We start from the raw sequence: 14,093 nt of genomic DNA, 5'->3' as shown, positions 1-14,093 counted from the left end.
TTATAACTATTTTCCCAATGAAATAATCTAATATATATGAAAGCAGGACTGAATATATCTCTGAGAAAACACAACAAAAACATAGACATCAAACTTATGTGATGGGATGCTAAAATCCAGAATAACTTTCACTATATCTAATCTATTTAAGACAAGGTGGCCACCTTGGTTTTTTTTCATATTGTTAGAATACTTTCAAGTAAGACATCTGCAAAATGCTGCTGCTCTGAAAAAATACGCATTTTAGAAAAACTACCAGTCTTATCTTTAAAATATTATTAATCATCATGTAACTTCCATCATGACAAAGTAGAAAGGAAGATAACAGAATATATACTATTTAACCATCCAAGAGAAGGAACAAATGGAAAGTAGTCAACAATTTATGACGTGCACAAAAATTTAGTTAAACTGGGACCAGAGAAAAAACAAAGAACTTCAGCCAAGATAGGCAAATGTGAAACATAATTTTTGTTTAAATTTGTTTTAAATAACATAGTAATTATTAAAAGAAAAAATCTGAACTGAAATATTTTGATTTTTAAATAAATTTTAACATAATATTCCCTACAATAAAGCAACAGACATCGAAACAAATTAAATATTAGGTTACCTAGGTTAACCAAGCACACATGCATATAAAAATCACAGAACTTTTCGTGAATGCTACACCTGTTACTTTAATTACCTAAGAGAGTATGCTCAGAAAAAGCAATGGGGATGATTGAAGACATGAAAAAAGCTTTTTATTCTAAAGGAAATAAGATTCTTCTTAAGTATCAGGATATTCTCTTTAGAAATTAAAATGAAATAGAACATAAATTTGTAGGAAATGTTGATCAAAAATCTTTCTTTACCATAACACACGGATACAGTCATGTAGTAAGATTATAAAATATGCACATTTGATGTTGAAAAAAGAAAGGAATTTTTCACACAATGCATATTAATTTGCGCAACTTGCTACCACAAGATACTATGGAGACTGAAGAGCTTGAAAGCAAAGGAATGGAAGAACAGCCAAATTTATTAAAAATAGGGATTTTTAAAAAAAATTTGATATTTCTGTATTCATCAGAAATGTTTTCAGGTACTATTTATATTTGTTATGCAATTCACCATCATTATATCATGGAATGAGAACTAAGTTTTACAGTTTTCTTTGGATCATGATGCTTACTGTTTATTCATCATAAATACTGTCTTTTTTTATGTCTGCCAACTCAGAATATTTGCCTTTTGGACACTGCCTTCAACCACATAAGTATTTCTATTGCCACATCATGGCCCCATCCTCCTTTCTCAAAAACCCATCACCAGTCTGTTCCATATCTTCTACAGAAACTACTCAATATTTCTAATTATTACTTTCAACAACTGTCAGATTCTCTAATTTTGCTGCTGCAACTTTCTGAAGATGTTCAGGATTGGTCACTGTACCTCAGGTAAGAATACTACATCAACTATCTCTTCTGCCCTATTCTTCATAAATCTAAGGATCATTGGTCAGTCCAGGCTGAAAGGTACCTCAGTAGGTCTCAGTCTAACTTTCTGCTCACAGTAAGCTTAGCTGTGAGCTCAGATCAGGTCACTCAGAGCTTTACTCAGCTGAATCTTAAAATCGTCTTAGTTTTAACAACTGAGACTGCACAATCTTTCCAAGCAACCTATTTCAGTGCTTGACTGTCCTCATGGGAAAAAAGGTTTTCCTTATACCCACTCTGAACCCTTTAATTTCCATTTCTGTCTGTTGTCTATAATCCTGCCACTATGCCATGTTGTGAGGAGCCTGGCTTCACCTTCTTGCTGACCTTCCCGTAGGTGCCAGGGCTGCTCTGTTAGGTCTCCCTCAAAGCTGCCTCTGCCCCAGGCTGAACCTGGCTCCAGTCCCTCAGAGGGTGAGCACTCCAGCCCTGACCATTGTGGTGGTTCTCCACTAAACTCCCTCCAGTTTGTCAATGTCTTTCTTGTCCAGGGGTGGGAGTGGCAAAACTGAATGGGATACTCTAGATTCAGTCCAGAACAGATGGGATGTCTAGATGGGATGAGCACTTCCATCAGTCAGCTGGCTATATGGACTCCTGGTCACACAGCCCAGGATGTTGTCAGCCCTCTTTGCTGCCAGGGCACTCTCCTGGCTCAGGCTCTGTTGTTGTAAGTATGCCTGTTAGTTTATTTTCTTATAAAGACTACAACTTCAGAGATTAAACAACTGTATGTCTGGGACTTAAGGCTGTTAATCGCTGCTCATTATACTGTTCTGACACCTTAGTTTTTGATACTTGTATCTCTAATAGTATTGTCACTGCAATCAAGGTGCTTTGTGTTAAATATTTAACTACTGCAAGCTCTCTAAAATGCATACAAAAACTCCAGAACTTCAGAACATACTGGAAGATGACTAATAAAGACCTGGATTTGTTGTAAGGAAGTAAAACATACCCCAAAATTTTCCTCTTAAAAAATCTGGTTTATAGGTTTTATTTTATTTGGTCATGCCATTTGGACTTCGTTACTAGCTACTTTGAAGCAGCTCTAGTCTGGTCGTGACAACTGAGTGCTCATCAGCAGTTGCAGCATATCTTTTGCTTTAGCTTAATACAAATGAATCTACTTTATGCACTCAAGGTTGCTCTGTAATGTGAAATAATGCGTGGTACATGTAAACAATTGAAAGTTACACCTCAAAAGCATGCTCCTGATTCAAAATAAAACACTGGTGTAGATGCTTCCTATAAAAATAAATATTGCCTTTTTAACACTTTGTTTATTAAGGCTTCTATGTTTAGATAAAAAAATATACAATTCATTGTATCATAAAATGGAAGTAAATAGTCTAATAAGTAGAACTGTATCATTATGATTCATAGTCTTCAGCTACTGAGAAGTGAGATTTGGGCTGCAGGTGATATTGGTGCTGAGAATCCAGTAAAGAAAGCAAGAGAAATTATTATCCCCAAAACATATAATTGCAAATATAGCATTGCCCATCAACACATATATACTAATATGTACCCTTCTATAATACATAGATTCAGAAATCCTCAAACTTCAGAAAAGGGAGAAAATAGGTATGGTAGTGCCAAAGTTATATTAAAAAAAAAAAAAAAAAGAAAAAAAGAGGAAGTTCTAAAATGACACGCTATTTCTGCAAAGCAGCCTAAATGACCTTTGAATAAAAGTCTCAATGAACTAACAAGACATGCGTTATCAGTTCATTCATAGAGATGCTGCATGACACTGAACAAGGAATCTGAGATGCATTATAATCTAACCCTACTTGTATAATGCAGAACTGAGGTACAGATATATCATATACTATAAACACAACTCTTCCACAGCTTACACAGACAAATCAACACAACCTACTGAAAGCTTGCAAATTATCACACTGCCACAAGGATTCCTTCCACAACACTTACCTTCAAAGTCCCAGAAATCACAATCATGTACATTCACTCTGCTGACAACTTTCATGACAAGACTCCTGCATATTATTATTGGCATAAACTAACTGAAAAGCATCAGGCTGAACTCACTCAAGGTATATAAGCATCTCATCAGAATGCTAGTTCCTTCAATTTGCTCCAGTTAAGTTGTCCAACATTTGAGACAGCCACACCGACGAGTACACCTATACATATAAATGCTGGAATTGAAGTATGTGGAATAAAACCACAATACAACGTTGTATCCTTAATTACTTTTTGTACCTAAATATTAAGGCAGACCCTATTAACTGATATATTCACTGCCCGTGATTATACTGGAGTTGATGGTTACAGCTGTAATACAGCATGGATACAGGCCATTTTTTTCCTGACTTATTTTCATAGCTGCATTACTTCATTAGTAGTGACAACTCTGTTATTTCAGAGATATGAGTTTACCTGAGCAAATTCTATAAATTATCTTAAAAGTTTAAACTAAGCACTTGTCAAGTTCTGAGTAGCTAATTGCCTGAAAAAGAGATTATCTGGGTTAGGAAAAAAAAAAAGCTATTTTGCTTCTCTGACTTCCTTATTCTTATTATTTACTCCCTCCAGGACAATCCTACAGAGATTATCTACTCAGAAGCCTTTTATTCCAAAGATAATGGAACAAGATTTATTTAATATCTTGTCCTGGTTTGGGCTGAAGTAGAGTTAATATTCCTTTTTGGGAACTAGAAGAGTGCTGTGTTTTGGATTTAGCTTTGGGTTTAGTAAGAGAAGAATTCTCATAGCATACTGATGGTTTTGGCTGCTACCGAGACTTCAGGGACTCTCATGTCCTGGCTGCGCACAAGGGCACAGAAAGCAGTGAGGGAGCACGGCCAAAGCACCAGACCCAAACTGGCCAGTGAAATATTCCATATCATGGAACGTCATGCTCACTATATAGAGGAGGGGTGGTCGGGAAGGGGGCTCTCTCTCTCTCTCACTTCCGGGATCACAACTGCGGGATCTTGGTATTTCAGGATCGCCAGTCGGGAACGGGCTGGGGATTGGTCAGTGGGTGGTGAGCAATTGCATTGTGCATTGCCTGTTTATATTTTTCTATTATTGTCATTGTTCTTGGTTTGTTACCATTATTAAACTGTTTCTATCTCAACCTGCGAGTCTCTTTTTACCCCTGCAATTCCCTCCCCCCATTCCCAGGTCGGTGGGGGGGGGGGGGGGGCGGGGCGGGAAGGGTGGTTGATCGGCTGCAGGGTGGTTGGCTGCTGATCAGGCTCAAACCACGACATCTCTGAATAGAAGTTCTTCCTTTTTTATTCTACTGATATACTACTACTACTACTACTGTAATTGCTAGCATGGTTATTGCTATCTGACATTCAACTATATTAGTCTTCTTAAATTCCTGCATTCTGGGCTTGTTTGGGTTTTTTTTGTTTTTGTTTTGTTCTGTTTTTAACACAGGCACATATGTTGCAACACACACTAAGTTTCTTTATCTACAGAGTTTGTTTTTTATATTTTGATATCCTTTAAGAAGTGTCATAGCTAGTTTTAACCACAGTCATAAACTTAATTCTTCACTTCCTATCACTCTGTGGCTAAGATTATAAGTTTTCTTGGCATTTATAATGCAAGAAAATTACAAGTTTTACTCTTCTGGGAAAACAGCACATATAAATTTCTGCATGTTTCCCTTCCATTACCTTGTAAGAAATCATTTCCTACCTCAGATCATGAATACAGGAAAGGGAAATACAAGACATGCTCAGTTCTCACCACTGTGTTACAAAGTTGACGAAAAACATAACAATGGCTTAACTGTGCTAAATCAAATCCATATTCATAGTTGATGACCCTTACGGGTCCCTTCCAACACAAGATATTCTATGAAATGCCATTTAGCCCTAAACTCATATAAAACTAATATTTTCATTTATACTACTCTCCCTAGACATTTTTTTTAAAAAAATTTCAAGACAGAGCACTGCATAGTATACTCATGTATTTTTAAAATCTCTAAAATCAAAATGTAAAATCCAAAAGAATCTTCAACTTACACATATTATAACAATACATATTTCTTCAAACTTCTATTATTCTACTTCTACCTTATTAAAAGAGACACTCTGTTCCAATGGATTAAGTGTGTTAGCTGCAGCAGCTGCAGCTGTAAGTTGTGCTGTGAGGGCCTGTAACTGAACGACAAGACCAGCATCCAGGGCTTGAAGTAGTGAAGGCTGAGGTTTCTGCTGCTGTATCTGCAGTGTCTGTATCAACTGCTGAAGCTAAAAGAGAAAAGATAACAAATGCATTAAACAAGAATATCTTTTAAGAAAGCAAAAAACCAAAAACCGAACTAGTCTTTTCCCCTTCCAATTAGGAAAAAAAGAAAACAAAACAAACAACAAACACCTCAGGAATGCAGTATCATCTAACCTATGGCTATTATTTCATCTTAATTTGTTTTCACTTATGGCAAATTTTGTTCCCACTTGCTGGCTAATTTGTTTTCTGTGGCTGATAAGACATGCAGATGATTCTTCCTCCTAACTTGCTCTGACAGGTTGGCATGATGACCAGTCACCACTCAGGATTTCCTGCTTTCTAGGGTTCCCCCTCTTCTGTTTCTCCAGTTTGATTCCTTCTGACCTGAAAAAAATCTGTTAGCTTCCTCCAGCTTCCTAAGGGCCCACCTATATTAGGAAAATTGGTATGCTGTAACAACATTTGTGTAGAGAAAATAACTCCACTGTTGCAAGCTCCACTTTAAGCTGATGCAACATGTCTATATGAAGAGCTTGCACTACTGTCTCTGCATCAGTCACAAGGAAAAAACTCATGCTGAAACTCAGGTTTGCACTGATAGAATGCAATTGCCTTTCTATCTTAACAAAACATAAAAAGCAAATTAACCAAGAACTGGGAATGCAATTTTACTTCCTGCAATAGCACAGACTCTGGGCTCTGTATAGCATTATCTGAGGATAAAAATTGCCTAGATGCAACGTTGAACCAGAAGCAGCAGCTCTGGGGCAACAGACGCACAGTAACAACAAAGTATGTTACAGTAAAAACAAAGTATGGGCAATGCCAAAAGACAGATGTCAAAAAAATTATTATTGAAAAATAGTGTTGGGTGTTTCAAATACTATTTGAAAATAATCTTGGGGGGTTCTGTGGTGCTTGAGGTGGTTTGTTTAAACAACTCCACTCTGCAACCCAGGAGATGTCTACAATTATAGTGGAATGAATACTAAGTATTATCAGAGAAGGAACTTTCTAAAGTGTAGTGAATGGACCTAAGACATTTCAACAAAGCATATCAGGATACCCTAAGAGTCTCTTCCTTCAAATATAGAGAAGGAAAATAGAATATCTTCAATAGTTTTTTAGAACAAACGTACAGTCCAATCTCCTGGTGTATCTTGTTTTCCTTAATCCAACTTCCTATTTGTATATGATTTTTTAAAAGAAGCTGTTTCAAGGAGGAAATAAAGCCTTTTTCATGTGTAGATCTATTAATCTCTTAAATAGAGATGCTCCTGTAAAATTGTAGATTTACCTTAACACAAAAGGAAAAAAATACTACCCCTATAGAAAGGAGCCCTCCAGAAGTACCATGGAACTGGAGGAAGCTGTCTTTTGACTTCCCATGAGATAAACCCCTGGAGCATTACTTTTGGGTATTTCTGGAGAAAAGGTTGATCAAATCCAGGTAGTTCAAACTATGCTGACAGAAGTCCTTGATTGTCTTTACATTCATACTCCCTCTCCTCATGGGGTTCACTACTGAACTCTTATAGGGTTCAATCCCTCCCTTCTCACTAGGGCTCACTAAAAACTCTGCATAAGCTGATTAGATTGATCTTCTTTTCCACAATGTATCAAAAATATATGATCCTTTTTCAAGATTGTTTGAGTTACCTTCTGATAATGCAAAACAGTTCTATTTTTTAAAAGCAGTTATATTGACTCCTTATACAGCAGAGCCTCTGAAAATGCTTCAATTACTGCTCTACCTCACCAAGAGCTTTCACTGATTACTGCAACATGCAAAGCTGAAGAGCTCCCCCTTCCCTTCTTGGCCAATCCACAGAAGATGAGCAAATATGGCTGGTCCACCCTGTGCGTTGCTCTGAGTAGGAAGGACTCAAACTAAAGAAGCAGAGATGGAAGCTCTAGAGGGGGGAAATCCTGTGTGATCACCATTCTAGCTGTTTTCACATTCTTGTTGGTCCCATTTTACTTACTCTGCCTTCTCATATGTCTAGACTCTCAATTTACCTGCATGCACCCTCACCCATAAAACACAATCTTAAGATGAAATCAAGGACTTTGCAGCTTGTGGGGAACGGAGCAGGGATGGAATGGCTTGAAGAACAGGAAGAAGAGATGGACAGGATGGAAGCAAATGTTGCAGTTCATCTACCGATCCCAGAGACCTGCATGTACATATTTATTGCATACGCAGTATCCACATCTGCTTAAGACCATCTTATCCCTCTTCCAAAATCCATTCTCTTCATCATTTTAGCATTTTGAGCTAAATATCCAAATGTTATTTCTTGATGATCTGCTGTCTCTAAAACTCTAATTCCCTTCTTATTTTCATAATCTTGTTCTTTTGCTTTGTCCTTGTTTGTTTGTTTTGGTTTTTTTTGTTTGTTTGTTTTTTAAAGAATACTCTCTAGGTAAAATTACCTTACTGAATTTCCATGTATTTTCCATTCTCACTTCACATCCCCTCCTTAACAGGTACTCCACTATATTTCCTCCATGTTTCACAAAGTATCCCACAGCCTCATTTTCTTCTGCTTTTCAAAGACCCATCAATTTCTTTCAGTGTCATCACATGAAAATACTCCCTTAGCTTGACTTATGAACAATTACAGACAACTCTACTTAGCTGAACACTGTAAAACAACCTCAATAAGTAAAGTTGTTGTTATTGTCAGTATCAGTGCTTCGTAACAGCTCACTAGTGACTGCTTCTCATTCATATGCATGGAACTTTCATGGTTTCATTTCATATGCATGGTTTAGTACCCCAGCAGGTACTACTGGGATACATCCCATTCCTCAGTCTAAATAAAAATCATAATGCCAAAGTTATGCTGGTGCCAGAGTTCTAGCATAAACTGAAATACAGTGATTTACGTTTTTACAGAAAGCTGACTGTGTGAGCTCAACTTAAGTGGCTGTGAGCTAAAAGGACAAGCAGTTCAATTCATGCTGCACATCAAGCCACTTTATTGGAGTTGAGCATTTAGAAGCTGAGAAACACAGTCACTTCTAGGACCTTATGTTCGAATGCTGCAAAATAAACACTGTATTTAGCTGATGGAAAGATAAAGAAAAGAATAAACATACAATGTACTTCCAGAATGAGTACATCCCCATTATATAGTTCTGTACAATGTATGGCATGGGGCTTCCAGCAGAGAAACACGCTTAAACTGGCATTCTATTTTATACATACGTCCATGAAATCTTAATGCTGCTCTTGATTTAGTAATCTACCCTACTATACAGAAAAGTATGCATTACAGACCATCTTATCTTGAAGTCACATTTTGCAATAATTTTAAGGAACAAACAAGGTTGGTTACAAAAGGTAACAGGAAGTTTTAGTTTACCTGGAATTCAGCAATAAACAATCCTCACGGGACAGTTAACATGGATACAGGACACAAAACTAAGAGATACTCATGAAAGCATTATTTAAGTGTACCTTAAAGCTGCAAAGTATCAGTGGACTGTTTAACAGTCTACAAAAGGTTTACCTGTTGGCCTTGAGGACTCTGCAAAATCTGTGCAACAGCAGCGAGGGTATCCGTATTAGCAATCTGAGATACCCAAGGATCAGGTAAACTCTGTACCACATTGGCTGGAGTAACTGGAGTCACAGGTGTTCCTAAAAAAAGAGAAAATCCATTATATCAAAATATTTTAACATAGAGGCTTAGAAACAGTATTAGAGAAGGGAAAAAAATGTGCTGTAAAAAGAAATTATAAAGCAGACGTGACCATTCCTGTTTATTTTCTACAGCAAAGACTTCTGGACTGAAAGAGATCAAATTATAAAGATACTATAACCTTCTTAGGACATCAAACCTGGTTATTAAATACTGAGAAAGCACTGTATTAACATCAGTTTAAACTATTTTTCTGACACATAAATAGAGCACACAGAAATAACACAGACTTACATCAACACTCCTCAAGTAGCAGGATTACTTTCTGTAAGTGTAGTCCACAGCTCTTTCTGCTACTGAGCTATGGGAAGTACTAACAAAAATACTGACAAATGCAAAATAAATAGGTTTCACACAGTAATCCAAACCATTTAGCGGAAACAATATACACCAAATTATAATCGTTAGCAATCTACTCAGAAACATCTGCTAGTCCAGAATTTACTGGATTTGCACTTTATCCCCAGGAGGAGCCCTAAAGATTCTACTAAAAATTTCAATCTGCAGCATCTGGATTCATGAGGATTGCCCATTTTATCATTTCTTTTTTTTTTTTTTTTTTCCAAGAGAAACATTGAGACTAAATCAGCAATCTGATAATTAGTTTCATGCCACAATCCATAAAATCCAACCTGAAAATACTGAACCTCCAACCCTGAAAATACTCCTACTTTTAGCTCAGAAGAAGAGATATGCTGATGAACACTAAAAGTAAATTACTAGATTACTGTTTTAAAAGACAATTTGCATCAGAATTCAAAAAAGCATTAGAGTAAAGCTATGATTTCAACAATGTAAAGTAATCAAACTAATGAAAATAAAAAATATTGAGCTAAAAGATGTAGTAAATCCAATCCAAGAGCTGGAACTTCCAGATATTTACAGACACCAATGGAAAATAAGGAGGATTTGTTCACCTCACTGCTTCTCAGCATAAGATCAACAAAAGGTGGGTGACAAGAGCAGGTCCATATGTGCCAGAAACCTATTTCTATATACGAAACTTCCCATACATTCCAATCTTGAATGGAAAAATCTCCACAAAATGAAAAAGGTGGGAAAGCCAGCTCCCCACCTTTACATACATCCCCTTTACATATGTAAAGAAGATGCTTTAGAGCACAAAATGATCAAATCTGCATGTTTAACATTAGTGTTTCTTAACTTGGGACATGCTTCATGAGCAATTTTTTGCTCACATGATTCTCCAGCATGATTTCTGGCCCACATACTACAGATCTAAGGGAGAGGAGAGTACGTCACTAGCTGCAGTTTATGTTGTCAATGTGTTTTTTTCCTCTCAAAATCGTTGCCTGTTGGCCAGCAAAAGTAAAGAACCACTGTCTGACATGATTCAGCAAGCCCAGTCCTATTGACAGCAAAAGGATACTGATGTATCAATTTCTCTCCATTGTGGCACCACTAATTAACAAAGATTGCCTTAAGTGCTGTGTTGGGTTTTTAACTCTGTCAGTGATCTACCATTTTGACTTTCAAGTGCAAAACTAGGTCTTACTGCACTGTTACTCAATCTAAATATATTTATAATACACAGTTGGAAAGTAAACACAACAGGCTGCCTCTTGGTTTTGCTGCTTCCCTTACCTGGATGATGGTTGTATTTCTTTCTAGCATTCATTTGATTTATCTAAAGGAAACCAGTGAGATTTTTCAGCATGTTAACAGCCAACATACCAAAGCTGACACAAGTGTTTTAATTCAAAGTATGATTTTAACCTATATTTGTTTACCTGGTGTATTGTTGCTCATAGCAGCTGTTGTGCTGGGCAAGACAGGGGTCACAACTGGAGGAGGAATTCCTGCTGCCATATCCAAGAGAGGCTGAATAATTTCACTCTTGAACACATTATTCTTCTGCCATAAATTTAACACTCTCACTATTTTACTCTGAAATGAAGAAAGGATAACAAAAGACCTGTGTCATGCTTATCTTTCTTGTTATTTTCTATTATGGAATTCTTAACAAACAATGTCAGACAGTCTAGATCGAAGCACATTCAGGTTTACAAACACTAAGAACCATAAGAGCAGTTATACAGGGTCACACCAAAGATGTCTAACCTATGAACCTGAAGCTGACCTACAGGCAGTAGTGAAGACACACTATGTACACAATGACAATCTTCTCTCAACAGAAAATGAAATACAGTAAAACAAAGCTAAACAAATGTCTCTGACACTTTTATACCTTTACTCTTAGAAGATGGTATGGGAAGAAAATTACTTTAAGGAAACATTTTATAGCATTACTAATAATTAAAGCAAGGAATTATTAGTCTCCTAAACTTTTATAGTCAACAAATGTGAATGCAATTCTGATCTTCCTCTGAAATAAAATTCCTTATGTCCACTGAAAAATGGGCATATATTAATAAGAGTGCTAAATACTTTTATTAGGAAGGTAGCTCAATATTTTACAAGCTCTTTTGATTAAGTGAGGAATTTAAGCTGGAACACAATTCCCTGCCTATTAAAATAACATGGTTATATTAATTAAAAAGTGTGGATCATGGGGAAAGAAGAGCATCAAAATTAAGACTTCATGCAACTCCATCATATGTAAATCATTGTTCAGCTTGCAAATACATTTCTATTCCACTGTTTTAATCTGCTCCCAAATCTTTTCTTTTCTAAGCTTCACTTCTACCCAGAGGCAAGATTTTGTTTAATCTTGAAAAGCTGGACAGTAATGTATATGACAGAAAAAAGACACCTTGATTATTTGGGGAGAAAAAAAAAAAAGTTAGTTCTGTTATAAAGAACAGAAAGTTCTTCACAGGATCTTTTGTTTGCTGTCACAAAGATAGTTTAATTATTTAAATTCTATAAAACAAGAACATAGAGTACTTAACCACACAGTGTTTTAACCAGAGAAGAAAAAAAAAGTCTGTTTGCCCAGAATTCCAAGAGGATACTTAAACGTTATAGAGAGAAGTGCTGAATTTTCACTGCATGGAAAATATAGTTTAGTATTCCTTTAAAGAAATCTCTGAAGGCTTCCGTTCAGCAATACAGTATGTGAGCCTTTCTTCTCTGGGAGTTTGTTTTCTAAGGCAGTCCTCAGCAAGTCCATCAGGGGCTGTACCTATCCAGAGCAGGAGTATAAAACTATTTCTGTGCCTCAGTATCTAGCTCCCCCTTGCATTTTCCATGGCTGAGCCAGAAGAAGGAATCAGTGGGGTTTTTTTTTTGCTGTTTTAAATAAAGTGATACTACTGCTTGATTTTTCAAAAAACAAATCAAAGAAACAAACTGTTGTGTTTCTCCATTATACTTCTTAATCAGATTAAACGTCAAAATGCTAGAAAACAGGTACATAACCTTGGTATCTTTGACAGTATAATTTTTTGTTCAGTCAGATATATGGTAACTACTTTCAGAGCACAGACTGTGTTGAATCCATATGCAACATAGCAGGAAGACTTCAGACTGCCAAATACATTTTCCCTGAGGTGAAAAATATCCTAGAAATGAACCTGATAAGAGCTTTACAGACCATGTTTTCCTATTCCTCTTCACATCAAACACCTATAATGTGATATATTAGTTGCCATCCATTGAAATATCACAGAATAAGTGGCACTATTTCTTACCCTACAATAAATTTACTATATTTTTTAAAGCCAGACACAAACAGAATACTTGTGCCCATCTTTGTGCCAGCTCTCCTTCAACAATTCAAACTATTTCCATGTTAATATATTTCCCAGAGTAGTAAGCTGGATGATTATACAAAACAAACCAATACTGCTTGAGGAATGAAGCTAAATGAAGGAAAATATAACTTAACTATTATGGCTATATATAATGTGAAACACTGAAGCTGCACCAGTTCATCATGCAAATAACCTAAAACCAGACTGGAAAAATGTCATTTAACTTAAATAACCTGTTCAGCAGTACCTCAGAACTCAGTTACAGAAGAGAAAACAGACACCCATAGCAGAATTTTTCAACCACTTAAAATTTCCAGATCCTGACATTTTCCTGCAGAAGTCCTAACGCCTATAAAAAAGCAGGAATCCTAACACAAGTACAGGAGACATGCAATGGCTGAACTTGCCTTAATCACCTTCCATGGACACCTCGGGTTTTCAGATCTTCGGTTGAAAAATACAGCTGTAGGATGGCATGAAACTATTCAAAGAATAATCTGTCTTTCTCTTCCTACAATGTCCTGCCTCACTTGTTACTTGACTTAATGACTATTACACAAATTTATGTGGTGATAAAGCCCTTAGAATTTCACATGTTTTTTGTAGTTTTCCAACTCAATAATAAGAAACTTTATCAATTGTAAGATCAGTGACAACTATAAAGGTAATTAAGCTGCCTGTAGCCCCTGCTATTTCCAGCCAACCTACTACAACAGTAATTTGGTAGCAATATTGACTACTAACAGTTCAAGGGAATAGCTGAACTATTGGGTCAAACTGTTCAAGTTATGCCTTACCCAGCTGTTGGTTGATTCAGTATCACAGGAAAAGTAACTTTTAAGATAGTTTGCTGTTTTTCTATTGGTCCTTCAATCCAAAACAATTAGTTTGTACTGAAGTTACTGCTACCAAGAAAGACTGTTTATTACTTGACACTATACAAAACCTGCTCATTCATTTTTCTCACTGAAGAAGGGAAGACAACAATAAAAGACTGA

At 36.4% G+C, this 14,093-nt stretch overlaps 1 protein-coding gene across 5 annotated transcripts in view; it reads right to left on the bottom strand.

The window, feature by feature from the left end:
- Positions 1–14,093, bottom strand: part of SCAF8 (SR-related CTD associated factor 8) — a 101,389-nt gene that overhangs the window by 57,162 nt on the left and 30,134 nt on the right. For 4 of the 5 annotated variants that reach the window (XM_033011586.2, XM_033011583.2, XM_033011582.2 and 1 more), the window contains exons 5-7: positions 11,170–11,326; positions 9,227–9,357; positions 5,552–5,728 (exon numbers count right to left, since the gene is read on the bottom strand). In XM_033011586.2, the coding sequence (XP_032867477.2) occupies positions 5,552–5,728; positions 9,227–9,357; positions 11,170–11,326 (465 nt within the window). Of the gene's footprint in view, positions 1–3,422; positions 3,800–5,551; positions 5,729–9,226; positions 9,358–11,169; positions 11,327–14,093 lie in introns of those variants that run through there. The other variant, XM_042795681.1, reaches the window with a different exon arrangement.

This window comes from Tyto alba, unplaced genomic scaffold, assembly GCF_018691265.1.
Source record: "Tyto alba isolate M040663 unplaced genomic scaffold, T.alba_DEE_v4.0 Super-Scaffold_22, whole genome shotgun sequence".
Lineage (NCBI taxonomy): Eukaryota > Metazoa > Chordata > Aves > Strigiformes > Tytonidae > Tyto > Tyto alba.
The sequence above is the reverse complement of the archived record's forward strand: the minus strand, read 5'-3'. Positions and strand labels throughout refer to the sequence as shown.